This window comes from Hemicordylus capensis, chromosome 11 (genome assembly GCF_027244095.1).
Source record: "Hemicordylus capensis ecotype Gifberg chromosome 11, rHemCap1.1.pri, whole genome shotgun sequence".
Classification (NCBI taxonomy): Eukaryota; Metazoa; Chordata; class Lepidosauria; order Squamata; family Cordylidae; genus Hemicordylus; species Hemicordylus capensis.
The window spans coordinates 5395369-5417071 of NC_069667.1; the positions used below are offsets into that span (position 1 = coordinate 5395369).

General features: G+C 45.9%; 2 protein-coding genes across 10 annotated transcripts in view; one reads left to right on the top strand and one right to left on the bottom strand.

Moving 5' to 3' along the window:
• Window positions 1-3936, top strand: part of CAPN6 (calpain 6) — a 64285-nt gene extending 60349 nt beyond the window's left edge. For all 6 annotated transcript variants that reach the window (XM_053273253.1, XM_053273247.1, XM_053273250.1 and 3 more), the window contains 2 exons: window positions 857-993; window positions 2730-3936. In XM_053273253.1, the coding sequence (XP_053129228.1) occupies window positions 857-993; window positions 2730-2912 (320 nt within the window). In that variant the 3' untranslated portion in view covers window positions 2913-3936. The remainder of the gene's footprint in view (window positions 1-856; window positions 994-2729) is intronic.
• Window positions 3937-8294: 4358 nt separating this feature from the next.
• The window catches only part of PAK3 (p21 (RAC1) activated kinase 3), a 148709-nt gene continuing 135300 nt past the window's right edge, over window positions 8295-21703 (bottom strand). For all 4 annotated transcript variants that reach the window (XM_053273963.1, XM_053273962.1, XM_053273965.1 and 1 more), the window contains 2 exons: window positions 21043-21180; window positions 8295-17807 (listed from right to left, as the gene is read on the bottom strand). In XM_053273963.1, the coding sequence (XP_053129938.1) occupies window positions 17718-17807; window positions 21043-21180 (228 nt within the window). In that variant the 3' untranslated portion in view covers window positions 8295-17717. The remainder of the gene's footprint in view (window positions 17808-21042; window positions 21181-21703) is intronic.

The following is a 21703-nucleotide window of genomic DNA, read 5'->3' on the forward strand; positions in this document are numbered from 1 at the left end:
GGCAGCATCTCCAAGATCGGGCTGAGAGAGACTCCTGCCTGCAGCCTTGGAGAAGCCGCTGCCAGTCTGTGAAGACAATACTGAGCTAGATGGACCAATGGCCTGACTCGCTAGAAGGCAGCTTCCGATGTTTCATTAGTAAGCAACAAATATGCATGTGAGGATTGTTGGGGGCAAAGTGCCAGGTCTTAGTGAATACTGTTGCCCGGCCAGGACACGTCTGCTTTCAGTCCAGATCCAAGCCATACTGGATCTGGCAGGGGGTAGGACTCCAATATCTAGTGTTGAAACCCCCCTTTCCCTGGGTTATTCCGCATGGACTGCCGTTTGCCACTGGAGTTTGGAATCCACACATCCAAAAATCTTGCAGGTCACTGAGTCACGACTGCCTTAGGAACGTCAGAAGCTGCCTTCTACTGAATCAAACCCTTGGTCTGTCCAGCTCAGTACTGTCTACACTGACTGGCAGTGGCTCTCTGAGGTTTCAGGCGGGAGGCTTGCCTAGCTCTGCCTGGCGATGCTTCCAGGGGTTGAAGCTGGGAACTTTTGCCTGAGTTTCCACTGAGTTACAGCTCCATCCCCTAAGAGGATTATCTTATAGTAGGCAGTGTTCACATGTAGTCCCTCATCCAAATGCAAACCAAGGTGGACCCAACAATTCATGCTCCCTGCTGCAAGACCAGCTCTCCTCCTGCCTGCTTTTCAAGTTTGTAACCATGGAGAGACAGGTAAAGTCATTTCAGAGTGCTGCAACAATATAAGTGTTGACCCAGTCAACCAACCAACCAAATAATGTATGCTTGTATAAAGATGTGCATTGAATAGGGTGTGCACTAATTCTTTTTTTTTCCCTTAGGAGCATCTCCCTATGTCATTATCAAGTGTGAAAATCAGAAGGTTTCCTCTCCCGTGCAGCGGGGCACCGTCAATGCTGTTTTCAACACACAAGCCATTTTCTACCGAAGGAATGTCCAACGGCCTGTTATTGTCCAGGTGAAAGAAAGCTCTCTCTCTCTCTCTCATAGCTATATCCCACCTGATATGGCAGTACAGGTGAAACTCGGGAAATTAGAATATCGTGCAAAAGTCCATTAATTTCAGTAATGCAAATTAAAAGGTGAAACTGATATATGAGACAGACGCGTTACATGCAAAGCAAGATAAGTCAAGCCTTAATTTGTTATAATTGTGATGATCATGGCGTACAGCTCATGAAAACCCCAAATCCACAATCTCAGAAAATTAGAATATTACATGGAACCAAGAAGACAAGGATTGAAGAATAGAACAATATCGGACCTCTGAAAAGTATACAGTGTACTGTGCTTGATTGGCCAGCAAACTCGCCTGACCTGACCCCATCGAGAATCTATGGGGCATTGCCAAGAGAAGGATGAGAGACATGAGACCAAACAATGCAGAATTGCTGAAGGCCACATCCATGCCACGCCGCATTGAGGCAGTAATTGCTGCAAAAGGGGCCCAAACCAAGTACTGAATACATATGCATGCTTATACTTTTCTGAGGTCCGATATTGTTCTATTCTTCAGTCCTTGTCTTCTTGGTTCCATGTAATATTCTAATTTTCTGAGATTGTGGATTTGGGGTTTTCATGAGCTGTACGCCATGATCATCACAATTATAACAAATTAAGGCTTGACTTATCTCGCTTTGCATGTAATGCGTCTGTCTCATATATCAGTTTCACCTTTTAATTTGCATTACTGAAATTACTACCTTGAAGTAGCCACTGCCAGTCTGGGTAGACAATCCTGAACTAGATGGACCAATGGTGTGACTCAGTATATGGCAGCTGCCTATGTTCCAATGAGTGCATTCCAGAGCCCTGGAGCAGCCACAGAGAATACCCAGTCCTGAGTAGTCCTCAAACAAGGTGGTGGCAACCATAACCAGACCTTCACAGATTGTCTTAATAGGCACCTGGGTTCATGACAAAGAAGGCACTCTCTTAAGTACCCTGCACTTTGTATTTTGCTTGGAAATATATTGGAAGCCAGTGCAGTTCTTTTAACATTGGTGTTATGTGGTCTCTTCGGGTTATCCCAGAGACCAGCTGTAGTTTCTGGACTGCATACAAGGGCAGCCCCATGTAGAGTGCATTACAGTAGCACGTTCCATTTGTACACTCTCTAATTTTCTCTCCATTTCTGCATTGTGTGTCTCAAGGGTGGTGCTAAGTTACAGGGGCCTCTGGCAGAAAGCCGTGCATTGGGGGCCCCACCGCATGGTACTTCTGTCCCCCAGTGGGAAGCAGCACACTATTACCATATTTACCCAAATAGAAGGCGACTCTGAATGTAAGACAATGCCTTAAAAGGTAGAGGCTAAATACAGTTTATATCTGTATTTACCCCCAAAGAAAGGAATCTAAGACAAACCACACACACACACACACACACACACACACACACTCTTACTTAACATGAAGGAACTGGGGGGAAACCTTTGGGTAAAAACACTATTATAAGAATGTATTGATATCGATTCAGATGCATAATACTGCTGCACACTGCTCAGCTTCGCAGCCTGAGCAGTGGATGCAAACAGATATGCAAAACCCGCAAAGACGGAAGCCAGGTTCTGAAGATCAGAGATCCTTTGACTCAAAGATGTGTGCAGGTGACCTTCGACCCCTTCCGGAGGAGGTAGGGAAGAAAACCCAGCGAATCTAACCCCAATTGTTTCTGTTTTCCTTGAATCTGTTTAGCTTTGGCACCACGACATCTGCAGTGACCGTTTCCTGGGACAAGTGTTGCTGACGGCATCCCCCAGTGACCCCAGAGACCTTCAGACGCTCCGGCTCTGCGGCAGAGGCAGGCGCGAAGCCGAGGAGATGCCAGGTCACATCACTGTCAAGGTCGTTTCCAGCGATGACCTTGTGGAACTATGAATACCGAAGGCTGACAGGCCCAGACGAGGCTGTCGCCTCGCACCAAAGGACCTCGCCGGCCCCCCAGCTAGGACTGAAGCGAGAACCTTGGTTGCACATGGGTGCAAGACGCCTCAGAAATGGCCTTTGTGGATTGTATCCTTGGGCAGCAAGAAATGACGCGAGAAAGAGACAGAAGGTACAGGAAACATTTATATAACCAATATACACTTCTCTTTCTCTTTCTATGTGCACAGAGAGAGATTTTCACAAGGGTTCTCCAGAGCATTGGGAGTGAAGTCACCATCTTTTTGCATTTTTGAGCCATTCTGTTAGACCAGGGTTTTCCAACCTCGGGTCCCCAGATGTTGTTGGACTACAACTCCCATCATCCCCAGCCACAATGGATGATGGGGGTTGTAGTCCAACAGCATCTGGGGACTCAAGGTTGGAAATGCCAATAGGATTTCAGAGAGATGGGTAGGACAGGTTCTTCCGTGACCAAGATCTGGTGTTGACGGGAGGGCAAGTGAGAGGACACGTGATGGAATCCTTGAGAACATTGATCTATCATCGTTTCAGAAGGGGATTTTAATCAGTTTCATTGCCTTTCGTTCCTACGGAAGTGCTATATCATAATTCTCATTAATCTGACCCTGAATATTGCTGCTCATCATATCAATAATGTATTTGCTTTTTCTCATATTAAGCATCACAACAATCAAAATAACTGCTAAATTTAACATCTAGGATGACAAATCCCAATGTAAGCGGATCAAATGTCAATACATTTCTTGCGAGGTCAGGGAATGCGGGGAGTAAGTGTATGGCTAACAGGATTTGTTTTGGCTCGTGTCTACACTGCCAAAATGCATATAATTTTGTCTTTGGGCCAGCTTAATTCTGTTATTTACCACACCTCTCTCATAATAAAGGAATGTGAATGGAACAGTTCATTGGCTGGAAGAGAATCCATCTGTCTAGAAGTGGGGGAAATGGGATAAGAATGTTCTGATTAAGACAAAATAAATATTATTGTCAATAATACAAATGTGATGTTTATATCGTCCTTTTTGTATGTTTCAAGTACTTTGCATGTGTGATCTCGGTAATATTTAAAATAGCTAAGCCATTTGGCTCAGTATCCCCATAAGGTGGATGAACGTGGAGGGAGGCAGGCCGAGAGAGAACGGCTGGTTTATAGCCACCTGGCGAGTTACTGCTGAATATTTGTCTACTCCTGTCAATGCACCCACAGTCACCCCTCACCAATCAGTTTTCCTAATTGCGGTTTGGAGTATCTGCGCCTGGGAAATTGTGACCAGTTTCGCCAACCGCAACCCAAGTATCTGGGGTGGGGAGATTTTTTAGTACTTTTTTTTTTTTTTTTTTTTTGAGCAGGGTTGCAATTTGGGGGGTTTCAGAGGTTCAATCCGCTCATTTCTCTTGCTGACCCTGCCGACTCCTTGCAATTTAAAGTGCCTTTTAGGAATTTATAGAGGTTCAAAAAATTCCCAGAGGTTCAATCTGCTCACTCCTCTTGCAGACGCTTGACGATTTTTAAGGGTTTTTTGCCGATTTTCTAGTCTCTTTTTAGGTATTTTCACGGCCACAATTCCCCTAGCCTCGTTTCCCCTTTGGTTTTAATGCCTTGCCAGCTGCGAATCTGCCCATCGCGGGGTTTTCCAGGGACGGAACCCTCGCGGTTGGCGAGGGATATGACTGTACTAGGCTAGTTCACACGAACGAGGGAAGGAAGAGTGCCCAGCCAAGGTAAGAGAGCCGGGCACACTCCCGATCCACAGTTGTGTGAACTCAAAAAACAAGGTAGAAGGGAAGAGTGATCAAGAGGCAGAAAGGGACTAGGTTTGATGGGCACACCTTACCCAGGTTCTCTCTAAAGCATTTTACAACACAATTGCTCTCCTCTTCTCCTATCTTGATGACCACCAATACACATGTAATCGGCAGTGTACATGACCGCCGATACACATGGGCAGACTGCTCTGGCAGTGCGCTGCTCCAACCAAGATGAGGATGGTGTGGACTAGCCTAATGTGTGTATACAGTAACATTGGCCCCATTCAGATATAACACGGAACCATAGGTCCAATGAACCCATGGTTCGGCACACCCCTCGCTCCACTCTCCCGTTCACGTTTAGATGCTGGGAGTAGAATTGCCTCTCTGCAGAGAGGTGGAGGAGCTGGCTGTGCAGGCTTCCTTCTTGACAGGACAGCCCACACAACCAACCGGGCTGGGAGGAGGGAGGAACTTCCTCCTTCAACTCCGGCTTCGTGCAGCCGAAACTGCGGTGCCAGCGTTCAGACGTATGCTGGCACTGCAGAAATGGAGTTTGTGATGCCCAAACTCCACTCCAAACCAAAGGTTCAGATTGGAGTTTGGGGAGGGAAGACCATGGGTCGTTTCCCCCTGCAAACTCCATTTCCCCCAATTTGGTCATGCAGGTGAGGAAACCGGAGGCGAAGGGACTCTGGCTTCCTGTTACGTCTGAACTCACCATAAAGGGGTGAGTTATCAGCACACTGGTTCCATTTACAATTGGGCTGGTTGTGGGTTGTTTTGTTGGCTTGGCAGACCTTGCAGGGCTTATTTAAAGTATTTGGCACCCAGGGAGCTGAAAATGTCCATTATCCCAATTCAGGATTTATTTCTTTACTGCTCCTTAAAATTTGCCAGCTCCTGAGGTTCCCACCCTGACTTCATTACAAATGTAAATCCAATAAAATGAGGACATGGATTTAAATATTTGCATTAATACTGTAGGCTCCGTATATCTAAATGTGCCTTAAAAGTCAAATCGCTTCTGATCTGCCCTGTTTAGAGGCTCAAGCCAGTAGATTAACTCTATTTTTGTCCTGATTGGCTTGTTGGGTGCTAATCTGAATGGACTTGCGGATGACCTCTTGACCCGTCCACCTCTTGCTGTCCAATTTTTGTGCTGACACTTTACAAACCTGAGTTAAAGTTGCTAGCAGTGGTGGCTGTGGATTTTTAATCCACAGGGGCCTCCTGACCCCCTCCTGCTTGTACTGAAAACTCATTGGGCTTTCACAAGTGTTTGTCAAATCCTTGAAGGGGCTCCACTCCACAAGCATTCCATTTGAACCTGCCGAAAACCAAATTTTCACTCTTCCATTGTGGACATGGAACCTTTCCTTTCTCACACCAAGAATCTGTACCTGAGCCTCACCTCTTCCCTATTATTACAAACACATTTCTGATGGCTACTAGTCTGAGGGCTATAGGCCACCTCCAGCCTCAGAGGCACGATGCCTCTAAATACCAGTTGCTGGGGAGCAACAACAGGAGAGAGGAGGGCATGTTCCTCAGCTCTTGCCTCTGGGCGTCCTAGAGGCATCTGGTGGGCCACTGTGTGAAACAGGATGCTGGGCTAGATAGACCTTGGGCCTGATCCAGCAGGGCTGATCTTACATTCTTACAACTCTTCTCTGCTCACAGATTACGTACTCTGTAATAGCCTGCTATACATTGTCTTCTCAAGCAAGGTGTGTTAATTAACTGGCCATAACACTGGTTATTCCAGACTGTGGTTGTCCCGGGTTAGTGGCTGCTTGAGCAGAGCAGTTTTATTAGTCTGTTGTAGAAAATGTAACGCCAGGATTCCAATGATACTGAACTTCTTTATCCTTTTCTGTACTTCCCCACCCTCACAGCTGCAATGACCTGATATGACCACACAATGGCAATCTTGCTCTGTGTTTAGCTGAGCCAGTTATTTCTACGTTTGTCATGTCTGAATCTCGGTCTTCCTCTGGTAAGTGAGGTTCCTCAGGGGTGCATTGGAGGAGTTTTATTTTTATTTTTATTTATTTATATGCCACCCTTCATCCTAAGACCCCAGGGCGCTTAACAACAAGATAAAAACACAAGACAAATGCAGCCAAAAGTGTAAAAAGAGCATGGACTCAAAGGCTCATTGGCCAAAAGCCTGGATAAAAATGGCAGTCTTCACGTTCCTCCTAAAGGCTGGGAGAGTGGGAGCCATGCAGGTCTCAGCTGAGAGTGAGTTCCACAGACTGGGGGCAGCCACTGAGAAGGCCATGTTCTGCATGCTCGACAAACGGGCCTCAGCAGGTGGAGCAGCAGAGCCCTCCCAGCCGACCCAGTCAGGTGGGTAGATTCAGCTTGGAGCGGACGATCCCTAAGGTACTGGGGCCCTTTGGTTTGACTCAGTGGAAGCTTCATATGTTCAGCCCAGGGTTTATTTTAATGGGTAGCTGGACTCATTCCATGCAATGGGGGAAATTTTGTGCAGTAGAAATTAGATTTTTGTGCATGTAGGAATAAAGTGTGCCATCAAGTTGATTTCGACTCCTGGCGCCCACATAGTCCTGTAGGGGCTGACCATTGCCTCCTCCCGCACAGTAGGAGATGGTGCCTTCCAGCATCTTCCTATATCGCTGCTATAGGAAATATATAGGTATTTCCCATCGTCAGGGGAACATACCAGTGGGAATTCAAACGGGCAAATTTCTGCTTGTTAGTAAAGCATTTCCCCGCTGCGCCTCTTAAGGTGGTATGGAGTGCTTAATAAGGAACAGAGTTGGAGAGTCCAAGGAGGAAAAAAGCTCCAGTTCTTGACTCAAGAAGGTTTGGGAAGGAAGAGAATCTCATCCATTCTTTGCAAAGCATCTTTTTCCTTCTGTTATTTTCCTATCCTTGCTGCCCTCCTCCCTCTCTGTCTCTTTCTATTAAGCTTATTCTCATTTTCCCTTCCCTCTTTTATTTTTATTTTTCCATTAGAAAAACTTTGGGAGGTGCTCACAGATGCGGGGTGGGTTGCAGTTGCACCAGCTTCTTATACAGTTGGGGAGGAAAACTTATAACAGGGCTTCTCAAACTGGGGCACTCCAGATGGTGCTGAACTACAACTCCCATAATCCCCAGCCACAATACATTGTAACTGGGGGTGATAGGAGGTGTAGTTCAGCAACATCTAGAGTGCCAAAGGTTGGGAAGCCATGGCTTAGAAGAAACCCTGGTGGTTCAGCCTTCATGACCATTGTCTGGGCTTTTAATCAGCGAGGGGCTCAGCATATGTCCCCTGCTAACTGAGCAAAAAGGCACCTTTTTGAAGTGGTGATTTCTCTTTGTTTAGCGGGGGGAGAGCAACAGGCCCTATCCATCCTCAGCACAACATCCCTCCAGTGTCTGTTGCTGGTATCTATCTTATGTTTCTCTTTGTGAACCCTTTGGGTACAGGGAGCCATTTTATTTATCTCTATGTAAACCGCTTTGGGAACTCTTGATGAAAAGTGGTATATAAATATTCGTTGTATTGTATATCTTGTACTAGTCCCAGTAGTTTCTCGCTCTCCAATGCACATCAGAGTCAAATACTGATGGGACACAGTTCACTGGTATTTAGAATTTTTATTTGCAATACTTTAGGTCCAAGTTTCAAACTGCAATATTTTTTTTTACACTCAAGACACAATCATGCACAATCCATATTTCAATTTTCTATTGCTTCAACCACAATTGAAAATAACTTAATATTTGAAACGCAAAAAGAAAATCTTTATTTTTATTTTTATTTTTTTAAAAATGGATGCTGAGGTCAGAAAGATGAATCCATGCCGTCAGCACATTTACAAAGGAAATAACATTGTTCTCCTCTTTTTTTAAAAAAAGTTCCTCTTAATCCAAAGTTACAGAAGAATTTCACTACACATTGTTGTTTGCTTTTTAAGAGATAACATGTCCAAAAAAAAAAAAAGTGGGGGGAATGTACAGCAAATGTTCAACAGTGGAAATGTAAGTTGTCCTGTGTTCGGTTTTGTCTGGAAACCCTGAAGTTAAATTCAGTACACAACAGGTGTTGCTAAATTGGTCACTTCTGACAAAGTAGAATTTAGAGATGCTGGAAAAACCAATAAATAACCCTTGCAGATTTTCTTTGTAACCTTAATAGTATTGATTTTCCTGGTCCAGCTAGGGATTGTGCATGCATAGAAGAAGACTGCTGGCATGAATCCCTACCTGGGTGGGGAATTGCACATCAGTGGCTGCTGTGTGCACAAGTTCCTAGCCTGATCCAGCATCCACATTGCATTGGGAAGACTGTTACAGAAAAGGCTAAATTCCCCCCAATAACCTGTGCTGCAGGTGGATTCAGCAGCTCCGCCTCTTGCTCCTCCCTCTCTGCCAAACACCAATCGGTGGAATTCCAAGTATTTTTAAAGGGCTATGCACACTTAACGCAGGATGCTCCATGCACACTCTGTTGGACTGGAGCCATTACGTTGGCAGCATGCTTGGCTTAAGAGGCAGACCACAAGTGACAATGATTTAGTGCTCAGATTCTGGAGAGAATGACAGAGGGCCCTTTAGGAATCCCAAAAGCCCCAGCGGTAAAACTGCCCGCACACCTTTCGCCCAGTGGTCAGTCCCTCAATTGATTCTTCACAATGTGCTACCTTTCCACAAGACGTGTGCTCAGGGTAGTGTCCTACGTCTCCACGGCCTGCAAAAGCAACAGTTTAGGAGGACCTCACAACAGTTAAGGAAGCAAGTCCCCCACGTGTGCCTCCTGGAATTGGAGCCGTGCCACACAAATCCTGACGGAGGCTAAACATTTGGGGTTCCTATCCCCGAAATAGTCCCTGCCTATAAGGAAAACATGTACAGCATGTCCCTGCCAACACACAGGCTGCTGCCCAGTCTCCTGATGCCTGACAAACCACAAGGGTTAGCACATGTGTATCTCCATACGTCCATGGAGATGATCCATTGGGTCTACATCAGTAGCCGCTCATCCTAATGAGTTGCAGCGTGGGGGAGGCAAATGAGGCACAGCTTCCTCTGGTTGCTGGCCATTTCCGTTGCTCATCTCCCTCCCTTCCCACCCTGGCATGAATGAGAGCTGGGTTGCCTACAGGCCAACCATTCATCAGGTAGAGCCATGCGGTTTCAGCTCTGTGCAGGCAGTGCAGCTCTCATTTTCACAGGGGGAGGGGAGGGGCAAGAGAAGAGCAACCAGACCTGCCAGGAAACAGAGATAGCTGAGCCTCATGTGCATGCGCACACACACACAAACACTTTCGCTAGGACAAGCCACTATTGGCATAGGTGAAGCAAGCCTATGGCATGTATGCACATAACCTCCGTCCGCTCACTTTTCTTCCTTTTCTTTCACTCAGAAACAAACACAGCCATGGAACCTAGAATCCCCTGGTGACTTCTGAAGTATTTTTCCTGCCCAAGTCCCTGATATTCTCTCCCACCCCCACTCCCTTGAAAGAACGATAACCTGCTCCAACTCCCATCAATGGGATTTGCAACAGAAAAGGTGGCAGTTTTCCCCTTCTGGTTTCTCTTACAGACAAGAATACCATTCCCTAATGCTAATATGCACTGGTGAAATTCCACAAGACTGTCCCTTACTTTTCATGGTTCCGAGTTCAGCTGCCAGGTTTTCTCCATCACTCAGACCCCTGTGCATAAAATTATTGTATGCTTGATTTCCAATAAGGCCCAGGCACATGTTGTGATCAGTTTAATACCGGTTTAACTGGCATGGCTTCCCCCAACGACTCCTGGGTGCTACAGTTTAGTGTTGAGAATTCTCTGTTAGAGAAACTGGGAGGACGCCCCTTCCAGCATCCTATAAAACTTTGCTTGGGAGATGCATCAGTTCAGCAATGAACCCTTGCAGGCTACAAGTTCTAGCAGAGGGTCATTATGCACCTGGTGGAAGATCCATCCTACAGTTTGATCATACAGTCTTTAAAACTGATCGTTTGATGTAAATTAAATGAGAAAGTCATAACCACTGTATTAAAGCCTGTGAGATGGCTTATAGTTAGCAGCTACAGAGAACAGGAAAATGAACCACAATAGAAACAAATCAGCAGAGCTTTGAAAGGATGGTAACAGCAGAAGCTTTGCACGTTGTACAAACTCCCTTTGGAAAGAGCTGGCTAGCTGGTTCCTTAAGGAAGTGAAGACATGAAAGATGGAGGAGATTTTAAGGACTGTTGGAAACATCTCTCTTTTCCAGATTTTTGCAATCTCTGTAGTAGTACGTGAGTCAGCTAGAGTGGCGGGTACCATCTGCAGGGACAAATGCTCATAGTGATTTTTGAGAAGGTCTGCACCCTCTACAGATGGAAAAGAGGTCATGGCATTGCAAGACCTTCAGCTTGTCCTGCTTTTGTTGTCCTGACCATGGTGCCTACAGTGGCCAAATCTGCAATGGTGTTTAAAAAGCACCGAAAAGTTTAAAAAAACACAAAAATGACTATACAATGTAATTGACGTCATCTGAAGAATGGAAATGAAAATTGGCAGGAATGTTTTCTGACGATTACTCCATGGAGAGTGTATAAAAATTTGTTCACTGTGATCCTGTGTAAATTTGTTCACTGTGTAAGAAGGGTTTGTATAACTTCATGGAGGAGAGGTCTATCAATGGCTACTAGTTGGAGGGCTACAGGCCACCTCCAGCCTCAAAGGCAGGATGCCTCTGAGTACCAGTTGCAGGGGAGTAACAGCAGGAGGGAGGACATGCCCTCAACTCCTGCCTGTGGCTTCCAGCGGCATCTGGTGGGCCACTGTGTGAAACAGGATGCTGGACTAGATGGGCCTCCTTGGGCCTGATCCAGCAGGGCTGTTCTTATGTTTTTATGTTCTTATCCTGATGCTGACCCTTTGCTCTGTGAAAATATGACTGCAATATTACCATAATTGTTTGAGGGTAGGGATGAACAAGGGAACACAGAGGAAGCTGTAAGTGCAACAAGCCTGTTTCTCACCTTCCATCTCTAGGGAGGCAGATGTTGCCAAAAATCACTATGTTCTTTAAGATGCTACTGATGGCCAGAATTTGTGGGCCTGCCCCATGGCCCACAGGCTCCTACTCCAACACAAATAAATAAAGAGATAGCTCTTTGGGACTGTTGAATGTGTGGGTTTGGGGGAAGAAAACAAGAGGACAGTTAAGCATGAGGCTCGACCACTAATCGCAGAGAAACCTGGTTTTGTTGACAAAATAAAAAATAAAAAATTCTTGAGCTCATCTGTATACAATGAGATCCAGCCAGCTATGGAAAACAAACATGCACGTATTTACAAAAACTGAGAGATGCAAACAGGATGAGGAGACAGAACTATAGCCCAACAGCACAACGCACGCGAGCACTGCAAAATTCCTTCGGTCTTGGCTGCTACAGACACTTGGTAAGTCACGCCCGCCCCCACCTTCCCTTAAATAAACCTTCAGTACTGTGCTTTTCAAAGTCTCCTGATTATACTCCTCCCCTTTTCCTGTCCCAGGACCCTCTGAAGGAACGGTCAGGTGCTGTCTTTTCTGCACTGTGTTCTCACAAGAGACAGTGAAATTGACCTGTCAGGGAGACAGGCAGACTGGCCCTTGACCTGACATAGGGATCAACCTTGACCTGACAAGGAGATAGACCTTGACCTGACATAGGAATCGAGTGACCATGACCGGACAGGGAGATCGACCTTGACATAACAGAGATTGACCTTGACCTAAACCTGGTGGGGAGATCGACCTTAAATGTAATGTAATGTAAGGCAACCTTGCCTTGGAGGCAACCTTGCCACCTGGGCTTCCATTGCTGAGTAATGGTTTGAGGTAATACAAGGTAATGAGCAGTGATGGCTTATCCCATGATGGCTTGTAGGTGTAGTTTACAAATGAGATATTACCGGTTGTCTTAGACTGAACCATGCTTGTTTCATACAAGAGACAGTCACGGGACAGATTGATCTCACGGTTCAGCATCCCTCCTATGAACAAACACTACATATAGAAACTTAGCAGGCCAGGGAGAAGGGTATGCTTGAACATTCTCTCCCCCCTCACCTTGTTTGAAATGTGCAGGGAGCTTTAATGCATATATTTTAAGAGGTGGGGGGCTTTTATTTGTTCCACTTCTTTTAAAACCACGTCTAGGGTTTCCAAACATCCAGTCATAGCATATCCCACTTGCAACCTGACCGCTATGGTCCAGAAACAGTTTGACAACCTCCTCTCCCGTTCATATGGGGCCATAGTTCAGTTGTGGAATATCTGCTCAGCATATACCATTTTAAAAAGCACTTGAAAACCCACCTCTTCACCCAAGCCTTTTCAGCTTTTTCATACACACAGAGTTTCATTCTGTGTTTGACCTTGAGATTGCCTAAATTGTTTTAAGATTTTTGTATAGCTTGTTTTATGTTATTGTTAACTGCCCAGAGATAAAAGTTTGGGGCGGTGTACAAATTTGACAAATAAAAATAAAATTAATATATAGATACAATATCTAGGTTCACTTCTGGGCAGCATCTCCAGGTCGGGCTGGGAAAGACTCCTGCCCGAAACCTTGGAGAGCTGCTGCCAGCCAGTGCAGACAGTACTGAGCTAGATGGAACAAGGGTCTGACTCAGCAGGTGGCAGCTTCCTATAATGTAGGCCAGACATTACTACTTATGTATATTGTCAGTGGACTAATAGAATTCTGATTAATGATTTTAAAAAATCTGATTGATATTATTACCTGTGTGTTGCAGGTTCCATGTTATCAAATGACGGTTGAGATGATCACGGGGCAAATTTGCCCTTGAAAAGAATTTTCTAGAATTTTCATATGCCTCCATGCATTTAGGATAAACTCTAAAGTGTGTGATTGTGCTGGCTTCTTCTGGCTAAAAAAAAAATCAAAAACAAAACCCAAACGCTACTTATTTAATTTAATGCTGGTTCCTTCATGTGGCTCGCCAACCAGAGACTGACATAGCAAAATGCTCCTCCACTAATCTAGGATATCAGACTACCCAGTCTAGGAAGTCTGTTGTTCTGAGTGTTTAATTTCTGAGCAGCCATGGATCTAAAAGGTTCAACCCCTGGCGGCATCTCCAGGTAGGGAAAAGTGAGACTCTTGCCTGAAAACCTGGAAAAGCCGTTGCCATTCTGAGATAGATGGGCCAATAGTTTGACTCTGTATAAGGAGTTTCCTCTGCTCCTACCACCTTGTTTGGGGATGGGGCCATAGCTCAGAGGCAGAGCATCTGCTTTGCATGCAGAAGAAGGTCCCAGGTTCAATCCCTGGCAGCATCTCCAGGTAGGGCTGGGAGAGATTTGCAAGTGGCTGCTGTAGTATCCAGCCAGGACCAATGAAGCATCTCGAGGGAAAGCAGGAGTCTAGCCCTCAGGAAACTCACTGGCAGAATCCGGGGAGCTGGTTACACATATGGAACCCAAAATGGTTTCATCCAAGGTTGAAATTCAGGAATTTGCAGGATCTAACCTTTTGAACAGTCCACATTTTCAAACCATGTGCACGCGTTTGTCCTTTGCTTTGATAGACACAACATGTAAATCTCGAGTGAAATTTAAGGCAATCGTGTTACAGATAAACTTGCTGAATTCAATCCAGTCAAAGCGAAGCACTTTTAAACTCTGTTTTCAATCTCAGCAGCTCTTCTTAGCGGCCTCGGTAAAGCCAAGGAGGACACTGATGTTGCCAGGATCAGTGGCCAGGAAAGGAACACCACAGAGATCGGCACTGAATTCAAACAGATAGACCGGGGTAGACAACACTGGCTGGCCAGCTTCTGCTGAACTCAAACTCCGACAAATTGTGTCTGTGTATGATGGGAGTTGTAGTCCAGCAGCTACTGGAGAGCCAAGCTTACCCACCCCAGAGACAGACATAGAGCCAACAGAATGATAAAAGCTGGCCGGTGCACCACACGGCAAGTTTAGCAACAACAAAAGATGACCACACTTCCTACCCCGTAAAGAAATCACATAATATCTTGCTCTGTAAGCTATTCTCTTCTCCCCTCACCCTCTCGGGCTCCGCACAAGCAACAGCCAGGACATACACATTTATCCATCTTTTCAACCTGGTTACTAAAGTACAGAAAAATGAGGGTTGCCATCTGGCCAGAAAACAAACAAACAAACCAACAAACAAACAAACCAGAGCAGCCTGATTCTGTGTCTTTAAGGATAGCTTGTTGTGCATAAGTTGGCTGGTGGATCTTTTTGTGGCATTGTGGTAAGCATCCTCACCCTCTAAAGTCTACAAATTGAGCTGGTATGAAAGGCCAGTGACAATGCTGACAGTCCTTACAAAAAGGCCTGGGGAGGAGAGCTGGTCTTGTGATAGCAAGCGTGGATGGTCCCCTTTGCTAAGCAGAGTCTGCCTTGGTTTGCAACTCGGCGGATGACATGTGAGTGCTGCAAGAGATTCCCCTTAGGAGATGGGGCTGTAGCTCAGTGGAAGAGCATCTGCGTTGCATGCAGAAGGTCCCAGGTTCACTCCCTGGCACCTCCAGGTAGGGCTGGGAGAGACTCCTGCCTCAAACATCGGCGAGACACTGCCAGTCCGTGCAGACAATACTGAGCTAGACGGCTCAAGGGTCTGACTCAATATGAGGCAGCTGCCTACGGTCCATACTAGTCCATTTTTGCCGAGTCAGAGAGAACTCACGTTGGAAGAAACGTCAACACAAAGAGTTTAATCAACGCTATTTTTCTTTTCTTTTATACAATCATTTCTAGACCTCAGCACACAGGGAGTCTAGCTTTTTGCATTCTGGACACGAGTCACGTGGGGACGACCATCACCACCCCTGACAAAGTTATGCGGAGCTCAGTTTTCTACTCCATTCTTTGCTCATCTGTTCCTCCGACAGTATTTTCCACCACCACCACAAGCTCTTCACAAGCTCTTACTACACAGAAAGCAGGCAAATAGGCCGCGTAGGCAGCCCAATCCTGAAACCTCAGCTGTCTTGACCACACACAGCAATCTGATGAGATTCCCAGAGCGCAACTCGTCTGACTTTGGATCCCCTCCCCATTGAGTGGGATTGCGAGATAAGCAGCCCGGCTGTATTCACTCTAGGCGACAGCAGCATCACAATGACAAGGAGGCTGGCCTTTGTACTGCTGGGCCCAGGGAGTTGAGCTCAGGACAAAAGGTCACCCAGACGATCTAGGGCCTGGAGCACCTTCCATATGAGGCAAAGCTCCGACATCTGGAGCTTTTAGTTGGGGCGGGGGAGGGCAACTAAGGGGGGACATGATAGAGTTTTATAAAAGTATGCATGGTGCGAAGAGAGTGGAGAGAAAGAACCCACAATCCTCCCTCTCTCACAATACTAGAACCAGGGGTCAGCTGACGAAAATGAGTACCAGGAGATTTTGGTCTGACAAAAGGAAGTACCTTTTCACCCAGCGCACCACTAATCTATGAAAATTCTCTGCCATGGGATGTGGTGATGGCCACTAGCTTTGGGACTAGACAAATTCATGGAGGACAGGCCTATCAGTAACTACTTGTCCCGATGGCTAGAGGCTACCTCCATGTTCAGAGAAAGGATGCCTCCAAATATCAGTTGCAGGGGGGCAACAGCAAGAGGGGGGGTGCCCTCACCTCTTGCCTGTGGGCTCCCCAGAGGCATCTGGACGGTCACTGTGGGAATCAGGATGCTGGTTTAGATGAACCTGATCCAGCTGGGCTGTTTTTGCCTTCTTATGATGGAGATCTGTGATAGCCAATTACGGCTCATTACCTAACTTGCTATCCTATAGAAGGTCATGAGCTGAAACTGGCCGCCTATAACAGTGTGGTCCTGAGGAAATGGAGCTCCTTTAACATGAGCTGAAGTGGATCCAGCAGGGCATATTTCAGCCATGCTGTCATTGTGATGCCGTGAGAAGGAGTTCCTCCTCTGTAGCAGACCTCAGACAACCAGGCTGTTTCTTTTGCAATCTCACCAAGAGTAGAAATATGTCGCTCTCACAAATTAAGGCAGTGGGCCCTCATCGGCCATCGCATGTGGGGAATTTGGGAGATTCTTCCAAGTATGTGCATTTGGGGTGGGGTTGCAAAATTCTTAAACCCCAGAGCAGTGGATTCAACCCCACCAAAATCTGGAGACCCGAGAAGAAGCAGTGTAACCTTCATCTCCAGTCCAATGGAAAGAGGAGACTCAGCACTCTGAAGCAAGAGACAAGCGCCTGGCAGGACCAGTCCCGTCCCCATGTCCTCACAGCGGTATGCTATATAAGCCCAGTTGGTACAATGTTATTTATAGGTTGCCATTTTCATTTAGCTTTGGGGAGAAAACACTCACCAACACAAAAGCACCAAAACTCATGACACCATCATCAGGCTGCCCAGGAAACATAATGCTATCAGTATTTTGAGGCATAGACCTCCCCCCCCCCAAGAGCATTTCGTGATTGATCAGATTCTTCTTCTTCTTCTTCTTCTTCTTCTTCTTCTTCTTCTTCCTCCTTTTTTGGTTAAATAAAGTCAGCTTCTTCCCCATGTTTCCTCCTCAGCTAGTGACAAGCAAACAGACCGGTTGTTAGCAACTAGTTTTGCTCCTTCCCAGCAGACAGAATGCAAGAGGATGTTGCCGAACTTCCAAAGCCAAACAGAAAAGACGCAGAAAAGGGAGCTGATCAGATTGAGGGGACACTCCCGTCTTGGTTGAGTGCGCAGAGCATTCGTGGGCCACCACTGGTGCCCTGGAAATGGCCAAGAGCACAGCGAGGCCTGTGGTCCCACCTCGATCTGTTGGGCTCCTGTTTGCCATAGAAATAAATTAAGGAATCTGAGAGTGGGAACGAGACACATGATAGGTTTCTGTTCCGTGGGGGTGGGTGAGCAGAAGACGTCTGCCTCCTTCCCCCATTGGTGACCATGATAGTGTTGTTCGCCCACCTGTCCCGCAGCCACAGAGTCTGAGGGTCTACAGAGTTTTTGTTCAGTCCTGCTGTGAAGGAGTGGGCCCATGCTCTCCAAAGAGTTAGCGACTACTGTTCTTGATCGCCTCCTTGGCGGCAATGATCAACGGAGTCAGACTGGAGAGAGGCTTGGCCAGTTTTAAAAACGGATGCTACAAGAAAGGAGAACATCGTTATTTCTGCTAGTACGACGGCCAACGTTTATATACTGCATATCAACAGAGATTCTCAAAACGATTCACATAGGATAATAAACCTATCGTATACTTTGAAGAGTTGGTTTGTGGATTTGTTTGGGCAAAATAAAATCATACTACCCAATTACCTACAGACACCAAATTTTGCATAAACAACCCTGCCACTTAAAGTATCTGAAAGCACCACTGTTTACAGCAGAATATGTCAGGTGAACAGTTTGATTTTTTTGTTATTTTTAGGAGAAATTCTGAATATAATAAACCTATTGTAATGGTTATTGTTCTCAACAGTTTTTAACTCTCAATAAGAGTGTTAAATCAAATCAAATTAAATCAAATTAAATTAAATTATTGATCAATCAGATCAATAATTCAAAAACAACGTCATGCCCAAGAGAAGCAGATCTTTCTCAGATTCAAATTTACTACCATTCAAATTTACTATATATTTTAATTAAGTGATTTATTTATTTATTTATTCATTCATTCATTCATTCATTCTATTTTTATACTGCCCTTCCGAAATGGCTCAGGGCGGTTTACAATTAAAACAGAAACCATTATGTTTGATGTTGAAATCCTACACATTTCAAACTCTTCTTCTTCTTCCCTTTTGCAATGCATTAATTATATATATTTAATTTCTTGAACTTTGCTATAAGTGTAAGCTATTCAAAATGACTTTGCCCAGTCAATGATGGGCCTCATCTGCTATAATAAATAAGATGGCTCCTTGTCTTGAAAGGTTCACAATCTAAAAGAAGCATAAGGTAGAAACCAGCAATCTACTGGTGGGATGCTATGCTGGAGTTGAATAGGGGTTATTGCTCTTCCCCTGCTAAATATAAGATAGAATCACCACTTTTAAAAGATGCCTCTTTCCTAAGTTAACAGTTAGCTAACGTTAAATCCTCTTGGATTTTTCTTTTGTTTTGTTTGGGGCAGTGCATTCCATGAGGCCATGTGTGGATTACATTGCTCTGTACCTATCCACAAAATACCTGCATTCTCATGCATTATTTGCCAATGAGAACTGCAACATCTGTGCGCACGTGAATGAACTATCACAGATCCAGCATCAGAGATACAGCGTTCATGTTGCCCAATGTGACCAGTGGCTTCACCCTGCACATTCAAGCGATTCCAGTCTCGGCCAGAGTATTCTCTTTCTCTTGTGCATGGTGGGAAGTGAGAGTGGGTGGGTTCCCCCCACCCCGCCCACCTCTGGATGTCCTTGCGTGAACATAACATTCTGTTAGGACAGACTCACATACAACCAGATGCTCCAGTTCAAATGCATATGATAGTACACTAAACATGTTCAGTTTTATGCTCTTGCTCCTCAACATGCTCCCCAACATTCAGCTCCGCCCAAAGCATGTCGTAAATAAGCATATAGAAACCAAACAGCATATTTGCATTTGCAGATCTGCCTCAGAGCACTTGATACGGTCCAACTGATATGTTACTTGAGTGGCATGTTGACCCCTTTTCCATGGCTACATCCCATGGCACTCTTGTAATATCTGAAATGTAGGTGGGCCATGTAGGAGGAGGACAGATACAAATATAAGAACAGCCCTCTCGGATCAGGCCCAAGGCCTATCTAATCCAGCATCCTGTTTCCCACAATGGCCCATCAGATGTCTCTAAGAATCCCACAGGCAAGAGAAGAGAGCATGCCCTCTCTCCAGCTGTTGCTCCCCTGCAACTGGTATTTAGAGATATCTTGCCCCTGAGGCTGGAGGTGATCCAAAGCCACCAGACTAGTAGCCATAGATAGATCTGTCCTCCATAAATTTGTCTGAGCCCCTTTTAAAGCTATCCAAGCTGATGGCCATCACCACATCCCGTGGCAGAGAATTCCATCAATTAATTGCGTGCTGTGTGAAAAAGTACTTCCTCTTGTTGGTCCTAATTTCCCGGCCTTAAATTTCATGGGATGACCCCTGGTTCTAGTGCTGTGAGAGAGGGAGAAAAATTTCTCTCTGTCCACTCTCTCCACACCATGCACAATTGTATACACCTCGATCGTGTCTCCCCATAGTTGCCTGTTTTCCAGACTAAATAGTCCCAGGTGTTGTAGCCTAGCCTCATAAGGAAGGTCCTCCAGGCCCCTGATCATCTTGATTGCCCTCTTCTGTACCTTTCTCAGTTCTACAATGTCCTTCTTAAGGTATAGTGAACAGAACTGCACACAGGAATCCAGATGTGGCCGCACACTAGATAATGCGGGAAAGCCTCACGTCAGTCTTGCCCCTCCAAAGGGAATGCAGCCCTGATGTAGGAAGCATCAGATTACGCACACTTGGCTGATAACAAGGCAGGGGTTCCCAACCTGTGGCATCATTTCAAGGCATCATTTCAACAAGGCAGGGGTTCCCAACCTGTGGCACTCCAGCTGTCGCTGAAGTACAACTCCCAGCATCCCCATCCGTAGTTCAGCAACATCTGGAGTACCTCAGGTTGGGAACCCCTAAAATAGGGGACGGAAATGATGGCATCACCTTTGGAGCTCGGGCGTAGCTTCCGTTCAACGAGGTGGGACAACTGTTCCTGGGCCCACATGGTTTGAGAGGCCCCCAACTCCCCCCTTTTCCACGAGTTGGCCACACCACACCGCCGCCATGCCACGCTCACTGCTACTTCCCATATTCACCACTGGGGGGAGTCTTCCTCCCACTCTACTACCAGCCAGCGCACACCTGCACTGTTTGAGCAGGGAGACTGTCACATGTCGTGATGTCACAGCACACAACGGTCTCCATTCTCAAACAGGGCAGAAGCACTGTTTGGAAGAAGGGAAGCCCGCGCGCTGGCCGGTAGTCAAGTGGGAGGAAGCCTCCCCCGGCGGAGAAGATGGAAAGTAGCAGTGAGGGTGCCATGGTGGCATGGGTGGCAGTGTGGCGTGGGCAACTCGTGGAGAAGGGGGGAAGCAAGCATGCGAAGTAGCAGTGGAGGCAGCAGTGCCCCCAGATACAAATATATTAATTGCCCAGAGGTAATTAATGGGGGGCGGGGCTCACAGATGAAGGGTGTGTGGTTTCGGCACACACACCGGGGGGGGGCCTGCCTAACTTTATCCCCTGGCTACCGGGAACCTTGCTATGCCCCTGCTTTGGAGGCTGGAGGATTCGTTCTCCAAAGAGAACATTTGCCTTCATCTTCTCTCCAGCCCTTCCCAGGTTACCTGCAAGAGCTCCTTAGCAGACCCCCGCCTGTCTACATCCATCTCCAAACAGCGATTCAGAAAGTCTCGGAAAACAGCAGAGAGTCTCTCGGGATTCTGGAGTTCTGGTGTCCCATTTGTAGCTATCAAATACAAGGCCTAAAAAGAGAGAAGAGACCAGATAGTTGAATTGGTTTCTTGAAGAAGTCTTCCCTGATTCCATCTGCTCTAAGCATTTCTCTTCAGGTCCATATTACTGCTACCAACAGAATGATAACAATCCAAAATTTGATAATCATGTTTTGGTTTTTTCAATTCCCCCAGTTTTCCACAGGGGAGAGAGAGAGAGAGAGAGAGAGAGAGAGAGAGTGAGTGTAGGGGTGGTGGGCAGTCTTTTTAGTTAGTATTGTGATGCTGAGTGCAGAAAATCGCCCTGGGATTGTTTTAATGAAGGGCAGTATATAAATTTAACAATAAATTTAAAAAAAAAATCCATTACAGACAATTTGAAATCCAGACTTCAAAGGATGTGGACTGCAAAGGACATGGGATAGTAGAACCTATCAACAACAGGAGCTGCCATATACCAAGCCAGACATCCAAATATCATATACTGGTCTTTCGATAATAGTAATATAAAAGTAATAGAACCGTATAATTAAAAGACTGTGCCATTGCATGA